The sequence below is a fragment of the Pelobates fuscus genome, chromosome 3 (assembly GCF_036172605.1).
Source record: "Pelobates fuscus isolate aPelFus1 chromosome 3, aPelFus1.pri, whole genome shotgun sequence".
NCBI lineage: Eukaryota > Metazoa > Chordata > Amphibia > Anura > Pelobatidae > Pelobates > Pelobates fuscus.
In genome coordinates this window covers 388707260-388725894 of record NC_086319.1, presented here as the reverse complement: position 1 = coordinate 388725894, position 18635 = coordinate 388707260, and the positions used below count along the sequence as shown (strand labels likewise).

The following is an 18635-nucleotide window of genomic DNA, read 5'->3' as shown; positions in this document are numbered from 1 at the left end:
GATGGCCAGTCTACTCACCTGTGTCTGTGATGACAGTGACTGTTACGTGTATGCTGTGTCCCTCCAATTCCTCTATGTTGGGGAAGCTTTTTCTGATGTCATCTCTACTCAGAGAGACTTTTCCATTCCCATCATCAATCTGTGTAATACAAGGTCAGTATTCAAAGATGTGGAAACAAATACATTTTTGAAAAAGATGTATAAACATTTGTATTCTGTTAAGAAAAATAGGCACTTTTCGATTACATACTTGTTTCTGTGTTATTTGGCATTCTAAGGTATGTCCCCAGATATCTTGATTATTTACTACAGGGCACTCTCTCAATTAATATGTGATATTAGGAATACCCCTTCTACCCTAAGCAGTTGTGTTTTATTGTTGTTATGTATTTCCAATCTGATAAGGACAAGTCAACATCCCGTAGAAAAAGCCTTGTTGCCTCATACAGTCTCTCCATACTGATCAGGTGAATCAAAGATAGAGATGGATTATAATGTGTAAGAGACAGTCTTAATTTCTGCTCCCTATGGCTAAATCATTCTAATGGCAAAATAATATAATACTAAGCTGTTGGGTATATTAAATTTCTAGTGATTTATGTCAATTAATCAGATCTTTGTTAATAATAATGGTAGCTGCTTTATTGAAGGGTAAGTAGTACGTGTTGGTCAACTTGGTGGGTGGTGTGCCACTCTGCCTCAGAGTGTCCCCTACTCAAGTGGATCATGTGTTATGGTTTGCGCCTTGCAGAATGTTATCACCCAGGATTGGGCATGCTTAGCTACAGATATTATTATATTTGTAAATGATCATCACATGTTCCCCCAATACACTACCTCCAAGAAATCTTACAGAAAAGTAAAAACTCTATACAAATATATATGTGGGCAACTGGTGGGAGCCTTTTGGCTAGGTGAGGCGATCCATACACGACAACATATTCTTTGTATTTATTCCCTAATTGTAGCTGTACTGGGGGGGCCACAAAGGTGTGAAAGAGTGGTAGGGAATAGTGTCAGACCTTGTTAAATTCCCTGGGTTTTCCCGAACTTTTCTTCAAGTTTCCAGAGCGTATACATATCCCCCTGTTCCCCTGCCCCCCCATCTACAGCACCTGTCACCCCTCATAGTCCCTGCACCCAGTACAACCCATGTCCCCCTTCTACAGCCCTCACACCATCTACAGCCCCGGATCCCCCCAAAACCCCTGTCCACCCCCTACAGCTTCTGTCCCTTTTTAACATCCCCTGTTCCCCACCACAGTCACTGCACCCCTTTTAGAGCCCCCGAGCCCCCATCTACAGCCCCTGGCCACCAGGAATAAGGTGGTCTTCACCCCGTGTACCCCTTTAAAGCCCCTCTCCCCTCCGACATCCCATAACTCCCCTGCTACACATACCTCTAACTACAGCCTCTATCCCTCCACATGCAGCCCTTATCCCCTACAACAGACCCTAACTGTGTCTGCATGTTTCTGTGTGTGTGTGTGTATGGCTAGGCTAAAGAAAGAGACACACAAACGGACTGGGGGAAGTAAGAGATATACAAGGGGGTTGTAAGAGACAAACAAGTGGGTGTAAGACACTCTAAAGGAGGGGGGGATAGAATTCTCAAAGGTGGGCTATGAGACAAACAGGTGAAGACACATTTTTTGAGCCTTAATATGCAGTTCATACAGACAGTTACTTTGCCATATGTTTATCTTTTGTACCAGTTCACCCTTGCTTAAGCTTTTATATGGGTATTATAACAGGTCTTTTGAATTCTAGATAACAGCCCCTTGCAGGATAATAGGGCATAACTGTCCACCTTTGTGAGAGGGTCATATACTTTACAACAAAAGGCTTCGATAAAGCCTTAGCAAAAGGTTATTACATGTATTGTTTTTTATTATATCATTTTTCATTTATTTTTTTTTAGACATAAAGTACTACTTGGACAGCATTTCCTTGGTCGGGGAATATACCACCGACTCCCACAGGATTGAGCAAATCTTAACTGCTCATTTTTATCTGGTCATTCCATATTCATACGGAGAGGACCTGCAGAGTACATGGCTCCAATGAATTTGCATACATACTTACCTTTGTCTACAAACTACACTATATTATTGTATTCTGTTCTCCTTCCATACGAGCCCTTCCACCACTTCCCATAAGGATTAACCCATAGACAACCAATAAGCCAGTCTATATCTACAAGCGGGGATTATACCGCTCAAACGCAGACGTGGAAGTTGCGCTATAGCTTCAGAAAAGTGTAAGTGCACTTCTTTATTATTTCCTCCAAATATTTAAGACATACTACGCCATTGTCTCCAGTATTTTCTACTATTTTCTATGTCATTCCATATAATACAAAGGACATTCAAGGTGCTACATCCACTTTCCCTGGTGTTCCACATTTATATTTCCCAGAAATCAGAGATGCCGGACTGGGGTGCTGAGTTGCGTATTGGAGCTGTACCAGTATATTAAAACCCTAACGTATTCTCTTTTTTGTTTCCTGCAATTTATGTGTGCTTCCTAATTATCACTGTATTATGAGGTTCTACCCCCTACCCCTCTCACTGAACCACTTTCTATCTCCCTCGGTTTATACATTTGAATATTTTTGGTTCTCCTTTTCCCTGTTACTAAGGTGTATAGTGACATTCAGTAAAGGAGGGAGTCTCACAATACTGTATAAAACTTTCCATAATTTACACATTTATATCATTCTGTATATGGCAGATGTTTTTCTGACATCATATCCTCAATGATGATTTTTATTGTGAACTACAGTCTGCCATGCTGTAACATATACTACTATAACATATACTCTCTCAAAAAAACTAATATTTTTTTTAAGAACAAAACAAACAAAAAATACCGCAATTCTCCTCAAGGAATCAGGGAGTCCTCTCTTATTCTTTTCATCCTTCACTGAAAAAAACACAAATGCATGTCCATTCACAGTCTTGCCATACAGGTATCTGTAGAGATAGAAAATACATTATAACACACACTGAAATTCTCCAAGTCTGGTGGGCTAATATACCACTGCCAACAGGAGTCGTACAAAATAAACAATCTCTGGTAACCTGCCACTTGCTGCTTAATGCTAAACTTGGGAACCAACACATCCTGAAACAGTAACGCTTGCCCTTACCGACACTGAAAGAGTGATGGTGGTCAGGGCCGGACTGGCCCACCGGGATAACGGGAAATTTCCTGGTGGGTCGCAGCACCTGGGCCCGCGCTGACAACCCTGACCATCAGGCCAAGGTCTTTTAAGTATTTTCCCCTCGACTGTGCCAACCTGTCTCAGTCAGAGGGGAATAAAGATGGAGGAGCTGGGGGCTGATGTGGCCGCAAATAGACTGCTGGCGGCTGCAGGGAGACCTGTCTCCTTGCACTATTCACAGCAATCCTGGCTGCATGCCCCACCTCCAAATGCAAGCCCCACCTCATGCATGCAAGCTCCGCCCCCACACACAGTGCTGACCTTGCTGGAAGGAAGAGGCCAGAAAATGGCAACTTCACCTACCAGCGTCAGGTAAGCTTCACCCATGGCATTGATTGTGTGCCTGCTACTGATAGAGCTTTTGTGTGTGTGTGCCTGCTAGTGAGAGAGCTTGTGTGTGTGTGTGTGTGTGTGTGTCTGTGTGCCTGCTAGTGAGACAGCTTGTGTGTGTGTGTGTGTGTGTGTGTACCTGCTAGTGAGAGAGCTTGTGTGTATATGTGTGTCTGTGTGTGCCTGCTAGTGAGAGAGCTTGTGTGTGTGACTGCTAGTGAGAGAACTTGTGTGTGTGTGCATCCTAGTGTGAGAGCGTGTGTGTGTGTGCCTGCTAGTGAGTGAGCTTTTGTGTGTGTGCCTGCTAGTGAGAGAGTTTGTGTGCGTGCCTGCTAGTGAGTGAGCTTGTGTGTATGTGTGTGTGTGTGTGCCTGCTAGCGAGAGAGCTTGTGTGTGTGAGAGAGGCATTGAGGCTAGTGGTGTTGTGCAGAGAGGCACTGAGGCTAGAGGTGTTGTGCAGAGAGGCACTGAGGCTAGTGGTGTTGTGGAGAGAGGCACTGAGGCTAGTGGTGTTGTGGAGAGAGGCATTGAGGCTAGTGGTGTTGTGCAGAGAGGCACTGAGGCTAGTGGTGTTGTGCAGAGAGGCATTGAGGTTAGTGGTGTTGTGCAGAGAGGCATTGAGGCTAGAGGTGTTGTGGAGAGAGGCACTGAGGCTAGTGCTGTTGTGCAGAGAGGCACTGAGGCCAGTGGTGTTGTGCAGAGAGGCACTGAGGCTAGTGGTGTTGTGCAGAGAGGCTTGAAGACTATGGTGAGGACTAATAGAAAGCAGTTGTTGTTGGGGGATTCCATCATAAGAGGTGTGGAGATGGACAATGGTGGTCTTGTGAGGTGTCTTCCCGGAGCTACTGCTCACAGAGACAGGAGACGTATCTGTAATATTGTTAAGCAAGCAAAGCAGGAAGGGGAATTGGATGTACTTGTCCATTTAGGGACAAATGACTTGGCTTTCAATGAAGTTTCAGAGGTTAAGGAAGTTTTTAGTGTTTTTGCCAAAGATAAACGGCAGGTTGCTTCCACACTGTCATTCTCTGAAGTTTTGCCTGTGCATAACACTCAGAATGACAGGCGGATGCGTATTAGGGACTTTAACTTGTGGCTTGGTGAATGGTGTCGGGAGCAAGGATTTGGCTTTATTTCTCATGGTAGCTCTGTTTGGAATGGAATTAAACTGTACAAAAAGGTGGTTTGCATCTTTCTCAAAAGGGAACAAATGTTCTCAGTGAGCAGTTCACAGGTTTTGCTAGGATGTATTTAAACTAGGAGGTGGGGGGGGGGCAAAAGGGTGATAAAACATCAATCCAATTGTCCCCAAAAACAAGGACAGAAGGTGCCTGTAGCAAGTTTGTTAAAAAATGATAAGCTTAGAGTCATGTCTACAAATGCTCGCAGTTTAGGGAATAAGATCCATGAACTTGTGGCAATAATGGCAACTGATAGTGTAGATTTAGTCGCTGTTACTGAGACATGGTATAATGAAAAAAATGACTGGGACATAGCAATACCAGGGTACTCTTTATGTAGAAAAGACAGGGAAGGCAAGAAAGGGGGAGGGGTGGCCCTGTATGTGAAGGATAGCATAAAATCTAGCCTAATAAAGGTTAGTGAGGCGAACATAGAGTCCGTTTGGGTTACGTTAGAATTTGGTAATCACACAGTAACTCGTGTAGGTGTGATTTATAGGTCAATATACAAAACAAGATACACCTAGAAAAAAACAAAAGCAGAGAACACTCATAGGGAAACACCGTTGAGTAGAGATGTTCCTGCTATAGATATTTGCACTCACAGAATAAAGGAGTAAATCAAGCCCATCAAGGTCTTTAAATCCTGCAGAAGATAGAAGAACTGGACATATTGTAAAAACTTAATGATATAAAAATCACGTTTTAATTGAAACACTTACAAGAAGTAAGGAGTAAAAATGCTCATCAAAGATTTGAATCTCTCTCTCCAGGATGATAAATGGGAGGAGCAGGTTGCAAGATTTACAGGCAGCTCTACGCGTTTCGTCTATATATTAGACTTCATCAGGAGCAGTAGTGAAAGAGCATGTAAAACAATCAAATAAAAATACATCAATAAAAAGTCCCATGTCTTCTATCTTCTTTTAAAGGTCCTTTTCGCCATATTCCCCGCCAGTTCCGCCAATCTGTGAGTCCCATAACAGGTGTTGCAAATTTTCTTAAGTTCTTAAGTTCATGTCCATGTTCCGCACGGTCGCCGTGGAACGCACGTGCGTTCCACCTATCCGGAAGAGACCCTCCTTTTTCGGCGTCCCTCTAAATACGTCATCCCTCCGCGGCTGGAACGCACGTGCGTTCCACCCCAGCCGCGGCCGAATAATAAAAGGGGACAAGAACGAAGGAGAAAGGAGATATATAAATATATCAAAAGACATTGACAGAATCAACATGGGCAAATGCCCCAAAAATAGCTACTTGTGCCAGGAGCACACATATTCTAAACTCCCTACTGGGATTGTCTCTAAAACAAGTCGTTGAGGAGTCAACTCGTAAAGAGGCCATACTAGATTTAGTGTTAACAAATGGAGATTTGGTATCAGATATTACTGTAGGTGAAAGTTTAGGATCCAGTGATCATCAGTCAGTCTGGTTTAATATAAGAACAGTGACTGAGTCACACCACACAAAAACAAAAGTTTTAGACTTTAGAAAAACAGACTTTTCTAAAATTAGAATATGTTTAAAGGAGTCATTATCAGACTGGAGCAATTTAAATGGAGTCCAAGAGAAATGGGATTATTTAAAAGTTGCATTACGGAAGGTAACAGAAAATTGCATTAGGCTTGTTAGTAAAAGCAAAACATTCAAGAAACCACTATGGTACTCTGCAGATGTGTCCAAAATAGTAAAAAACTAAAAGTTAGCATTTAGTAATTATAAAAAAAAATCAGAGTAAGAAAGACAGAATGACCTATAAGATTAGGCAGAAAGAGGCTAAGTACGTTATAAGAGCTTCCAAATCACACACAGAAGAGAAAATAGCACAGTCAGTAAAAAAGGGGGACACACCTTCTTTTAGATACATAAATGAGAAAAGAAAAGTAAAACAAGGATTAGTTAGATTAAAAACAAAAGAAGGAAGGTATGTAGATGAGGATAAAGGTCTAGCTGACTGCCTCAATGAATATTTTGTTCGGTATTTACAGATGAAAATGAAGGAAAGGGACCTCAGTTAACAAAAAGGATAAATGAGTCATTTATTACACATGAGTTTACAGAGGAAGAGGTTCTATTTCAACTGTCAAAAGTAAAGACAAATAAGTTAATGGGACCTGATGGAATACACCCAAAGCTATTAAAAGAGCTTAGTGGTGTACTAGCAAAACCATTAACAGATTTATTTAACCAATCATCGTTAACAAGAGTAGTCCCAGAAGATTGGAAGTTAGCGAATGTTGTGCCCATTCACAAGAAAGGTAATAGGGAGGAGTCGGGCAACTATAGGCCATTAAGCCTTACTTCAGTAGTGGGGAAAGTGATGGAAACCATGTTAAAGGATAGGATTGTTGAACATCTAAAAACACATGGATTTCAAGATCAGAGACAACATGGGTTTACTTCAGGGAGATCATGCCAAACTAATCTTATTGATTTTTTTGATTGGGTAACTAAAATTATAGATCAGGGTGGTGCAGTAGACATTGCTTACCTAGATTTCAGTAAGGCTTTTGACACTGTTGCACATAGAAGGCTTATCAATTAACTGCAATCTTTGAGTTTGGATTCCAATATTGTTGAATGGGTAAGGCAGTGGCTGAGTGACAGGCAACAGAGGGTTGTAGTCAATGGAGTATATTCGAAGCTTGGGCTTGTCACCAGTGTGGGTACCTCAGGGATCTGTACTTGGACCCATTATCTTTAATATTTTTATTAGTGATATTGCAGAAGGTCTTGATGGTAAGGTGTGTCTTTTTGCGGATGATACTAAGATATGTAACAGGGTTGATGTTCCAGGAGGGATAAGCCAAATGGCAAATGATTTAGGTAAACTAGAAAAATGGTCAGAGTTGTGGCAACTGACATTTAATGTGGATAAGTGCAAGATAATGCATCTTGGACGTAAAAACCCAAGGGCAGAGTACAGAATATTTGATAGAGTCCTAACCTCAACATCTGAGGAAAGGGATTATTTCTGATGACTTAAAGGTAGGCAGACAATGTAATAGAGCAGCAGGAAATGCTAGCAGAATGCTTGGTTGTATAGGGAGAGGTATTAGCAGTAGAAAGAGGGAAGTGCTCATGCCATTGTACAGAACACTGGTGAGACCTCACTTGGAGTACTGTACACAGTACTGGAGACCATATCTTCAGAAGGATATTGATAGCTTAGAAAGAGTTCAAAGAAGAGCTACTAAACTGGTTCATGGATTGCAGGATACAACTTACCAGGAAAGGTTAAAGGATCTTAACATGTATAGCTTGGAGGAAAGACGAGACAGGGGGGGATATGATAGAAACATTTAAATACATAAAGGGAATCAACACAGTAAAGGAGGAGACTATATTTAAAAGAAGAAAAACTACCACAACAAGAGGACTCTGTTGATTCCCTTTATGTATTTAAATGTTTCTATTATATCCCCTCTGTCTCGTCTTTCCTCCAAGCTATACATGGTAAAGGACCACTCTAGGCACCCAGACCACTTCAGCTTAATGAAGTGGTCTGGGTGCCTGGTCCCTCTAGGATTAACCCCCCTTTTTTTTTATAAACATAGCAGTTTCAGAGAAACTGCTATGTTTATAATAGGGTTAATCCAGCCTCCAAATCCTCTAGGTGCTGTCTCACTGACAGCCGCTAGAGGCGCTTGCGTGATTATCACTGTGAAAATCACAGTGAGAGCACGCAAGCGTCCATAGGAAAGCATTGATAATGATTTCCTATGAGACCGGCTGAATGCGCGCGCACCTCTTGCCGCGCATGCGCATTCAGCCGAAAGGGAGGATTGGAGGCGGAGAGGAGGAGGAGAGCTCCCGGCCCGGCACTGGAATAAAGGTAAGTTTTAACCCATTCCTCTCTCCAGAGCCCGGCGGGAGGGGGTCCCTTAGGGTGGGGGCACCCTCAGGGCACTATAGTGCCAGGAAAACGAGTATGTTTTCCTGGCACTATAGTGGTCCTTTAAGCTCCTTTAACCTTTCTTGGTAACCTTTATCCTGGTAACTTTTTTCTGACAGAGAGAAATTTCTCTGACAGGTCCACTCTACTGGTAAAGGTTTTGAATAACAAAGGTTTTGAACTACTAGCAAATATTTGAAATATAAAAGTCCTATACTGAGGCAGACTCATGCATAGTACATTCTTACTTTTCAGACAGTACCATATTGGATTACAGGGTGCAAAATAGACAGTACAGCTTGTAGAAATCAGACCAAACTTCTGATTAATCAATAAAGTTTAGACAGCATTCCCAGTGTACTTTCAGTGATTGAAAACATACAGAGAACATGATCTGCACTTCTGCTAAGAGCTCTACATTGAAAACCAATGCACACTGAAATCTAAATGTACAATCTGTATTTATAATTCATTCTGCTACAGTGTCATTCTTCATCTGACAGAGAGAAATTTCTCTGACGGGTCCACTCAGTCCTGTGTACATTTGACACAGGAATGTGAAAGGCCACCTTGTCTCTATCTTTACAATGCGGGAGCTCAAGAGGTTAAGAAAGCAAAGTGCTGCATTGTATCAGCTGAGAAGGGAAGTAGAGAAAAAAATGTTTTATGCATGTTATTAGACATCTTGTCACACAGCAGAAGCAACTTGCAGTTTCTCTTGGTAACTATACTTATGTGTAAGGTATCTACACACATGATTTTCCATTTTAGTGGTATATTTGAGAAGAAGATTTCTTTACGAGTGCCCATAACCAGAATATTTTATCATTTCATTTAAACACTTAATTCTTCTTTTATACTAATATTTCATGCCCTGCCTGACATTTTGCACGACAAAAGATGCTATACTTACTTTAGAACATTTAATGGAGTCAAAATAATGACTGATTAAATCTGCCTGGTGGAGTCCCTTTAGACTTTAACACGTTAACATCTAGCAGGAGATTTATAGTCAGGGCTTGATTTTCCATTAGGCTCTGTTGGCATCTGCCTACAGACACCTTTCTTGTAGGTGATGCCTATTTACAGCAGATCTAATGTGTCTTTTTGTTTAGGAAAGACTGTTGAGGAAAGACAAGTATCAAGAGTCTTTGCCAATGTCCTCTGTAGTCCAGTCAGGTTCCTATGTTTGATAGCAAAATTGCAGAAATAGTGATAGAGGGTGTAAAACTCAGTGCTGTTCCAGCTCCTCCAGTGTCTGAGTGTGAGGCGGGACAGGAAGTGGATGGGATTACTTCCTATCTGCCCACTACCAGCCTCTCACATAACATGTGCCTTGCAGGAGCAGTGGAAGCTCTTGAGGATGCACATTGTATATCAACTGCAATAAATCATAAGAGGGTGAGTACTTTGCAAAGAACTCTTCAAACGTCACATGCTTGTACCCTGAACACCTCTTAATTTATTTATTTTTTACAATTTGTATTTTGAGGTGCATAGTTATAATCACATATAGCAACATTTATACATCTATAGAGTACAAATAAAACTTATAATATATTGTACAATTATGTATACACAACGCGTTATCTGCAATTTTTTGGTTAAAGAAAAATACAAAGCAGTTGAAGCATTTCAACTGTGTCTATGTTGCAGATGTTATACATAAGAAAAATTCTAATAAATTATACTGAATTTGGCACTGTTAGAGATCCACCAAGTATACAATGATAACATGTTTTAAAGTGTAAAAGAAAAGAAAACAAGAAGCTAACAAAAAGATAATTCATAGTGACAGGATGCTGTTTTAGCATATTATCGGAGCATGAGGCAAGAAGTATTGGTTTGTCAACTTATTCCCAGGCAGGGGAAGTTATAGTGGCAGACTTGACTGAGTCCAACATAGGTACAACTGTGCCCCAAACTCTGCATCCCTAACCCCATATGTTTGATAGGAACAAGCTCAGAATATCCATTTACCCTGCCACCCCATGCACGATAAAAGATGCTATACTTACTTTAGAACATTTAATGGAGTTGAAATAATGACTGATTAAATCTGCCTGGTGGAGTCCCTTTAGGCTTTAACACGTTAACATCTAGCACGAGATTTATAGTCAGAGCAAGGTCCCCAGTCAGTCCTCTGTCATGGAGAGCCCCTCAGTCATACAAATGGCATATTGGGGCTAATTGTACCATCTGTTCCCAGCCCAGGAAGAGGAGCCATCTGAACCAAAGACGAGTGGGGATGAAGTGCCTACTCCTCAATTATGCACTAGAATTTATTACAGATGGCATTAAAGGCTTCCTACAACCCCTGACAATTCTCCTCCGTCAACGTCTGTGCTGTAGCTGTGTCGGTGACTATCTCAGGTCACCGAGTATAAGTTACGTTGGCAACTTGCATAGGACCCAGGAACGAAGATCTGGTGTGGACCGTAATAGCCCTCACTGGTCCAAAGTTTGGGGAAATGGGGCACCATCATTAATCCACAGCAACATTTGCATTTCCAGGGCAGGAGATCGTCCAGTTCTCCTCACCCCTGGGCATGCTTGGTCACATCAGGACAGCCACACAGAGACTACTGAGTGGGATCCCAAATTAATAGGAGTAAGCACGGACAGGTGATTAGTCACTGGGTCTCAAAAGTAGGGGAAATGGTTGCAAATATAGTTTGAATACTGGAGAGCTCTCCCTTAACACAGATGTGGCAGTCTGTTCACATCCCCCTAAGCACCTCTTTTACCCTAACCATTAACTGAATCCTTCCCAAAACATAAACAAACTATTTATTTAGTCAACCTTAAATATAACTTAGTCCTAGTACCCCAACCTAAAGCATAAACACCCCTGAACCCAATACTAAATTTAACCCAAACTCCACTCTAACCCTAAACCCAATAATTCCAAACACCCCTTATACCACAACTATAGCCCCTCTTAAGCCTTTAGACCTCTAAACACGTTATGTAATCTTACTCTGACATTAACTACTCTCTACCCTTCAGTCAGTTTACCCTAACCACTTCTAACATTATTTTTAACCCTGCATGCATGTACACAGCTGCACACACTCACTATTCACACAGATTCAAACACGATACATTACAAGTAGAATTATGCACATACTTAACACATTTGAACATCTTTTTTAGATTTTGTTTCTGCAATATCAAGGAAAATGAATTAGCCTTGCATTACTTGTGTTTTTTGTTTGGGAGGAGAGAAGGAGGTTGAGCAAAGGACACCTTAGATTTCTGTGTCTACAGGCACCTGACATGGAAATCTGGCCATGATCCTATTGATTATGTTCAAACAATGGATCCATAACCATTTCATCATTGTAACATATCAATATATATTGATACTCACCGAGCCTGAATGTCAATAGTAAATTCTTTATCATCAACGTAAAAAAAGTTCTGATTAGGTATAATCTTGATCTCAAAACTGGGAAGCACTGGAATGCAGACAATAAAGGGACAACAATATAAAAGGTGATTAGAAGAGATATTAAATAAATGAGGGATCACTACCAGCAAAGATAAAGATAGTAAAAGGACAAGAAGAGAAAGGATAGAAAAGAAAAATGAAAGGAAAACATTATTACACATACACACAGCTTCGTGCTTTACATTCAGGACTTATACGAGAGGCTTTGTATTACATGATGAAGGTCGATGTCTTCTGGTTCTATATTATGATCAGTTGTAAATGTAAAATTTAGCTGAAATTAACCTTTTATTATTGGATAACACCTCAAGTGACTTTAATACTTTCAGGTTGGGCAAAAAAGATCCCTGTATATGAAAGATGGACATTTTTACAGGTCTGTGACAATCAAAGACGAGCAGTCATTTTCTTACCACTATATAAGTCAGTGGTCAATAAACCAGTCAAGTAGTGGTAGTCATAGTGGTAGTGGTAGTAGTCATAGTGGTAGTGGTAGTCATAGTGGTAGTGGTAGTCATAGTGGTAGTCATAGTGGTAGTGGTAGTCATAGTGGTAGTGGTAGTCATAGTCATAGTGGTAGTCATAGTGGTAGTGGTAGTCATAGTGGTAGTGGTAGTCATGCCTACCAGTTCAGGATTTAGGGATTACCCAGTTGTGTCAAGGTGTTTTTATTTTCTTTCTAAAAACATTTTAGACACAACTGAATAATCCCTAAATCCCGGACCGGTATGTATGCCTTTAGGAGTGGTTTCAAAACCACTGACTTAAATAGTACTATGTCCGAATACGAAATGTTTAACATGTAGGGAACCATTGCTAATGTAAAGTCATGTACGTAGTAATCGAAATAGTCTTAATGAATCTGTTAGATACAGAACAATCTATCACAATTGCTGATAACTGCTATGTGTTTAGCATCAGAATCTCCACAATTCAACAGTTTTATTTTAAATGAAATTTTAAAATCTCAAAGTACCACTCTATTACCTTTAGACAAAAAATATTACAATGTAACTGTGTAGTTTCTTTAAATGCTGAGCATGGTCTGTGGACAGTTATGCTACATAAGATACCCAGCTTCCAGATGGAAGTTTCAGGCATTAGAAAATTAGATATATCCCAGATCTCTGTAATATGTCCCCAAATAAGCAGCGTAGAGAGTGGCAGAATAACAAAACACAATTATTTATTTATTTATAAAATATTTTACCAGGAAAGATACATTGAGATTTCTCTCATTTTCAAGCCAGGTCCTGGGTCCACAAAGCATTGCGTTGATGCAATAGGGTACAATAAAATACAAAAACAATGTTAATACACAATATATACAAAAAATAACCTTACACTCTTACCATATTCTTTCACCTCATAGTTTGCAGTGTAATTCAGCTCAGGGGTATCCTCATACTTTGCTGAAATGGTCCACACTCCATAACTGTTAATTTGGTAAAATAGTATTAAACACATATATTAATACCAAACATTACATTTGTTTTATCAAAATGAGCTTCAACATTTACCTAAAAAGTTTTCATTAAAATTGCCAGAATAATTATAGAATTTGTATTCGGGAATAAAGCAACTACAAGACATTTACTTTCCTTTATTATGCAGGCCATGTGGATTAAGATCATTCTAAGTATGTTTTCATTTAAATAAAACTTTTTAAAAGTTTATTTTTTATTTTAAAAAGTATTATCCGAGCTAACAGATCAACCATGGATAAAGTGTGAGATTGCTTACAAAAATAAATACACAGTAAGAAAAATAAAAGAAGACAAAAAAGACAAACACTCAAGATGCAACCGTTTGTAGCAAATATTTTATTATTCAGTGTGCAGAGCCAAAATAGCATATTCCAGCAAAATATTAAAACGATGCATGTTTGGTTTAGGAGCAGTCAAACCCTAACTATTACACTATCTTACTGACTGGTCACAGCTGTCTAATATACTTGTGCATTCATTCTTAAAGGGACACTATACACACCAACACAACTTAAGTTTAATGAAGCAGTTCTGTTATTTAGATCATATCCCTCCAGTTTCACTGCTGAATTATCTGCCATTTAGGAGATAAATCACTTTGTTTATACAGTCCTAGTCACACCTCCTTGCATGTGACTTACACAACCTTCCTAAACACTTCCTATAAAGAGAGATCTAATGTTTACACTTCCTTTATTGAAAATTCTGTTTAATTTAGAATTTTTTATATACTACTTGATAACCGCTTGCTAGACCCCATGGGAACTTCCGGTATGTGAATAAAGTTCAATTTACAGAGCAGGAGATAAAAACTTTGAAAGCAAGTTAACATCTGAAGGTTGTGTCAGTCATAGCCAGGGGAGGTATGGCTAGGGCTGCATTAACAGAAACAAAAGTGATTTAACTCCTAAATGGCAGTGAATTGAGCAGTGAAACTTCAAGAGCATGATCTATACACAAAGACGTCTTCATTATGCTAAAGTTGTGTTGGTGACTGTAGTATATCTTTAATTGAACTGCAATTTGTTCAAAATTTGACAGATTGGCAAACGACTTGCTCAAGCAAGTTTGTTTGATTTGTGCTTCAGAGTCCCATTTCGGTGCAAAAAAAAAAGGTATGGAATGGCCAAAGGGCTAATAAGCAATTTAGCTTGCCATTATGAACAAAAGGACTTCCCCACGTAGGCTTGATCTCCTCTCCAATCAACAAGTGGAATAAAAACTACATTTCCAAGCAGGATTCTTCTAGACACTTTGATTTTAGCTATTAAGATAAACAGAGCTGCAGACAGGAATTGCTTGGTTTTAGCCTTACTTTGTCTGTGTTGGAGTGGAAGCTTGTGTCATTGATCCTGGTGTGAGTGGTTAGGCTTAGGTTACTACCAGGGGCGTACCTAGAACATTTGGCACCTGGGGCGGATCCATTGCTTGGCACCCCATTCCCCCCCCCCCCCCAAAGAACCTGTAAAAATAATTAAATGTTTCCTTTTTTTTTTTACAATTTGTAAACTTTGCAAAAATGCTGTCAGCCCCTCCTACAAAACCCTTTTTTCTTCCCCGCCCCCTCCTTCAAAACCCCTGTCCTGCCCCTTCTACAAATCCTGTACTGCCCCAGTCTACAAAACCCCTGCAACCCCCTTCCACAAATCCCCTGCTTATCCCCCCTTATAAACACTCCTGTCCCATTACAAAACCCCTGCCCCTTCTACAAAATCCCTGCAGCCCAACACACACATTTACAGGCAGGCAGTCACACACACAGTTACAGGCAGACAGTCACACGCACACAGTCACATGCAGACAGTCACACTTACAGTCACAGACAGTCATGCACACAGTTACAGGCAGACAGTCACATATACATTGACACACACACACACACATGGTCACAGGCAGACAGTCACACACACACAGTTAAAGGCAGCAGCAGACAGTCACATGCACACAGTCACAGACAGATAGTCATAGGCGTGCGCATCCCACTGCATAAGGGTGTGCACCCTAAAGCACAAACACATGCTGCTTATTATATATATATATATACATATATACACATACACACACATACATATACATACACACACACACACACACACTACAGTGTGTGTGTAGGTTCTGTGTGTGTGTGTGAAGGCGCTGTGTGTGGGCGTTGTGTGTGTGTAGGCACGTTGTGTGTGTGTGTGTATGCACTGTGTGTGTGCAGGCAGTGTGTGTGTGTGCAGGAAGTGTGTGTGTAAGGGTGTTGTGTGTTTGTTTGTGAGGGTGGTGTGTGTGTAAGGGTGCTGTGTGTGAGGGCACTGTGTGTGTGAGGGTGCTGTTAGTGTGTGTGTGTATGTGTAAGGGTGCTGTGTGTGAGGGTGCTGTTAGTGTGAGGGTGCTGTTAGTGTAAGGGTGCTGTGTGTGTGTGAGGGTGCTGTGAGTGAGGGTGATGTGTGTGTAAGGGTGCTGTTAGTGTGTGTGTGTGTGTGTGTGTGTATGTGCGTGGGTGCTGTTTGTGTGTATTGTGTGAAGGTGGGTGGGCCATTTAGATAATATCCCCCCTCCCTTCTTACCTTATGTAGGGAGGGAGGACCATGCTGCTGCCATCCCTGGTGGTTCAGTGGTGTGTGAACTTTAGCCCCACAGCCGTGGCAACGCTCAGATCTTGCGAGAGTAACCTGGTGGAGCTGCTGGCTAGAGCTCCCTGGGTCGTCTCCTGCCTCCCTCCATGCTGCTGTGGGCCGGTGAGGGAGATCTTTGATCTCCCTCACCGGCCCATGGAGGGAGGCACAAAGCGCGTGCCGCAGGGATTAGGGTGTGCCAACGCCCCCACTTTACCTCCGTGCGGCCAGTTCAGCTGCTCTTAGCGTGTGTGAGCTATTCTGGCCGCCCGGCACCCTAACTAACATGGGGGGGGGGTACTGTGTGTGAGGGTGCTGTGTGTGTGAGGGTGCTGTGTGTGTAAGGGTGCTGTTAGTGTGTGTGTGTGTGTGTGTGTGTGTGTTTATGTGCGTGGGTGCTGTTTGTGTGTATTGTGTGAAGGTGGGTGGGCCATTTAGATAATATCCCCCCTCCCTTCTTACCTTATGTAGGGAGGGAGGACCATGCTGCTGCCATCCCTGGTGGTTCAGTGGTGAGTGAACTTTAGCCCCACAGCCGTGGCAACGCTCAGATCTTGCGAGAGTAACCTGGTGGAGCTGCTGGCTAGAGCTCCCCGGGTCGTCTCCTGCCTCCCTCCATGCTGCTGTGGGCCGGTGAGGGAGATCTTTGATCTCCCTCACCGGCCCATGGAGGGAGGCACAAAGCGCGTGCCGCAGGGATTAGGGTGTGCCAACGCCCCCACTTTACCTCCGTGCGGCCAGTTCAGCTGCTCTTAGCGTGTGTGAGCTATTCTGGCCGCCCGGCACCCTAACTAACATGGGGGAGGGTACTGTGCGGCCACAGCTCACACAGCCCCCTCCAGCCCCCAGACCAGGGTCATGGCATCCCCCACCCTGGTGGCACCCGGGGTGGCCCCCCCCCCCCCTTAGTACGCACTCCCCCTCTTAGTACGCCATTGGTTACTACTGTACCTGGAAAGCAACTGACATTTACATCAGCTTTGAGAAGGAGATAGATAACCCGTTTAACTGTTGATCCTAGTGTGATACTGGGTAGATTACTGCTCTGAAAAATCAGTGCCAGTTACTTTGAGTAGAAGATAGTGTGTTTAATTGATCATAGTGTGATACTGGTTAGTTTACACTGTTTATTATCAACTCCTTCTTCTCATCCTTCACGATCTTGGTCTACAAGTCTCCACTATTTCTAGGTTCTCCTCCTTTCTCTCCCAGCACTCTTTCAGTATCTACTTTTCATGTTCAACCTCTCCTCCACAACCCCTCTCCATTGGTGTTCCATCAGCGTATTCTGCCTCCCTTGGTAAAGTGATTGATTCCTATACTGCTGATACACAATTCTGTCTGTTTTCTCCTGACATTTCTCGGTCCTTCTTGAATTGTGTCTCTGAATGCCTCTCTGCTATTTCAAACTGGATGGCAGCTCACTTCCTTAAACTTAATCTCTCCAAAACAGAATCATGGAAACATAGACACAGTAATTCTCATCATTCTTCCTTCAAACTCTGCTACTTTAGTATCCATCTCCCTCCAAGGCAACGTCATTACATCAGCTCTGCCTCACAGGCTCACTACCTTGTGTTCTCTTTGATTCCAACCTCTCCTTCACCCCTCACATCCAGTCAATCACCAAATCCTGTATCTTTCATATTAAACACGCTCCTACCTAACAGTAGATGCAGCTAAGGTGCTGGTTCAATGCAGGTATGGTATGATCTTCAGCCTCGACTACTGCAATGTTCAACTCTGACTACCGCAATCCACTTCTCACTGGTGTTACGAGCTCCGAGCTCATCCTGTTACAGTCTGTAATGAATGCTGCGGCAAGACTCATCTTCCTGTCCTTCAGCACCTCCCAGCACCTGAGTGTGGCAGGTCTTAATACAAGTGGTCACGCATACTACTAACTGCTAATGTTGGAAAGGTTTGTGCTTCCCAGGGTGGAAGGAGTAAGTGGGTCATCTATTTCTGCTCACTCATATTTTCTTTTCAGTTTTTGAAAAATACCCTTTTTCTAATTTAAATGACTTGTGCTGTTGCTACAGCTCTCCCTTCTTTAAAATACCTTATAGTGTAGTGGTTTTCCCTACCCTATAGTGTCGTGTTTTGCAGTGTAGCGATGCCTGCTGTTAGTAGAAGCCTACAGGGGACTGTTTTCTTCCTTAATGAAGGACAGTCCCTTATTTTTCTTAATTAAAAGTGAGTGGGCGTTAGATGACTCACTCACCCCTACCACCCCGAGGAGACCAAAGCTTTCCCACACTTCCAGTTTTACAAAATTGTTAAATAAAATTAAAAATTCAATAGGCAATTGACGATCTACTCAACCGTTCCATCTTTTCATTTTCTGAAAAATCTACTTTTTTCTAAATACATGGGGTTAATCACTAAAGTGAATATTCAAAGTGAATTTTATATGTAAGGTCAAAATAGCCAAAGCAGAAATATTCTCTGTCAGCTATGCT

General features: G+C 41.8%; 1 protein-coding gene across 1 annotated transcript in view; it reads right to left on the bottom strand.

The window, feature by feature from the left end:
• The window catches only part of LOC134603563 (complement C3-like), a 127182-nt gene that overhangs the window by 98156 nt on the left and 10391 nt on the right, over window positions 1–18635 (bottom strand). The window contains exons 6-9 of the mRNA XM_063449656.1: window positions 13439–13521; window positions 12006–12093; window positions 2873–2975; window positions 19–139 (exon numbers count right to left, since the gene is read on the bottom strand). Of these exons, the coding sequence (XP_063305726.1) occupies window positions 19–139; window positions 2873–2975; window positions 12006–12093; window positions 13439–13521 (395 nt within the window). The remainder of the gene's footprint in view (window positions 1–18; window positions 140–2872; window positions 2976–12005; window positions 12094–13438; window positions 13522–18635) is intronic.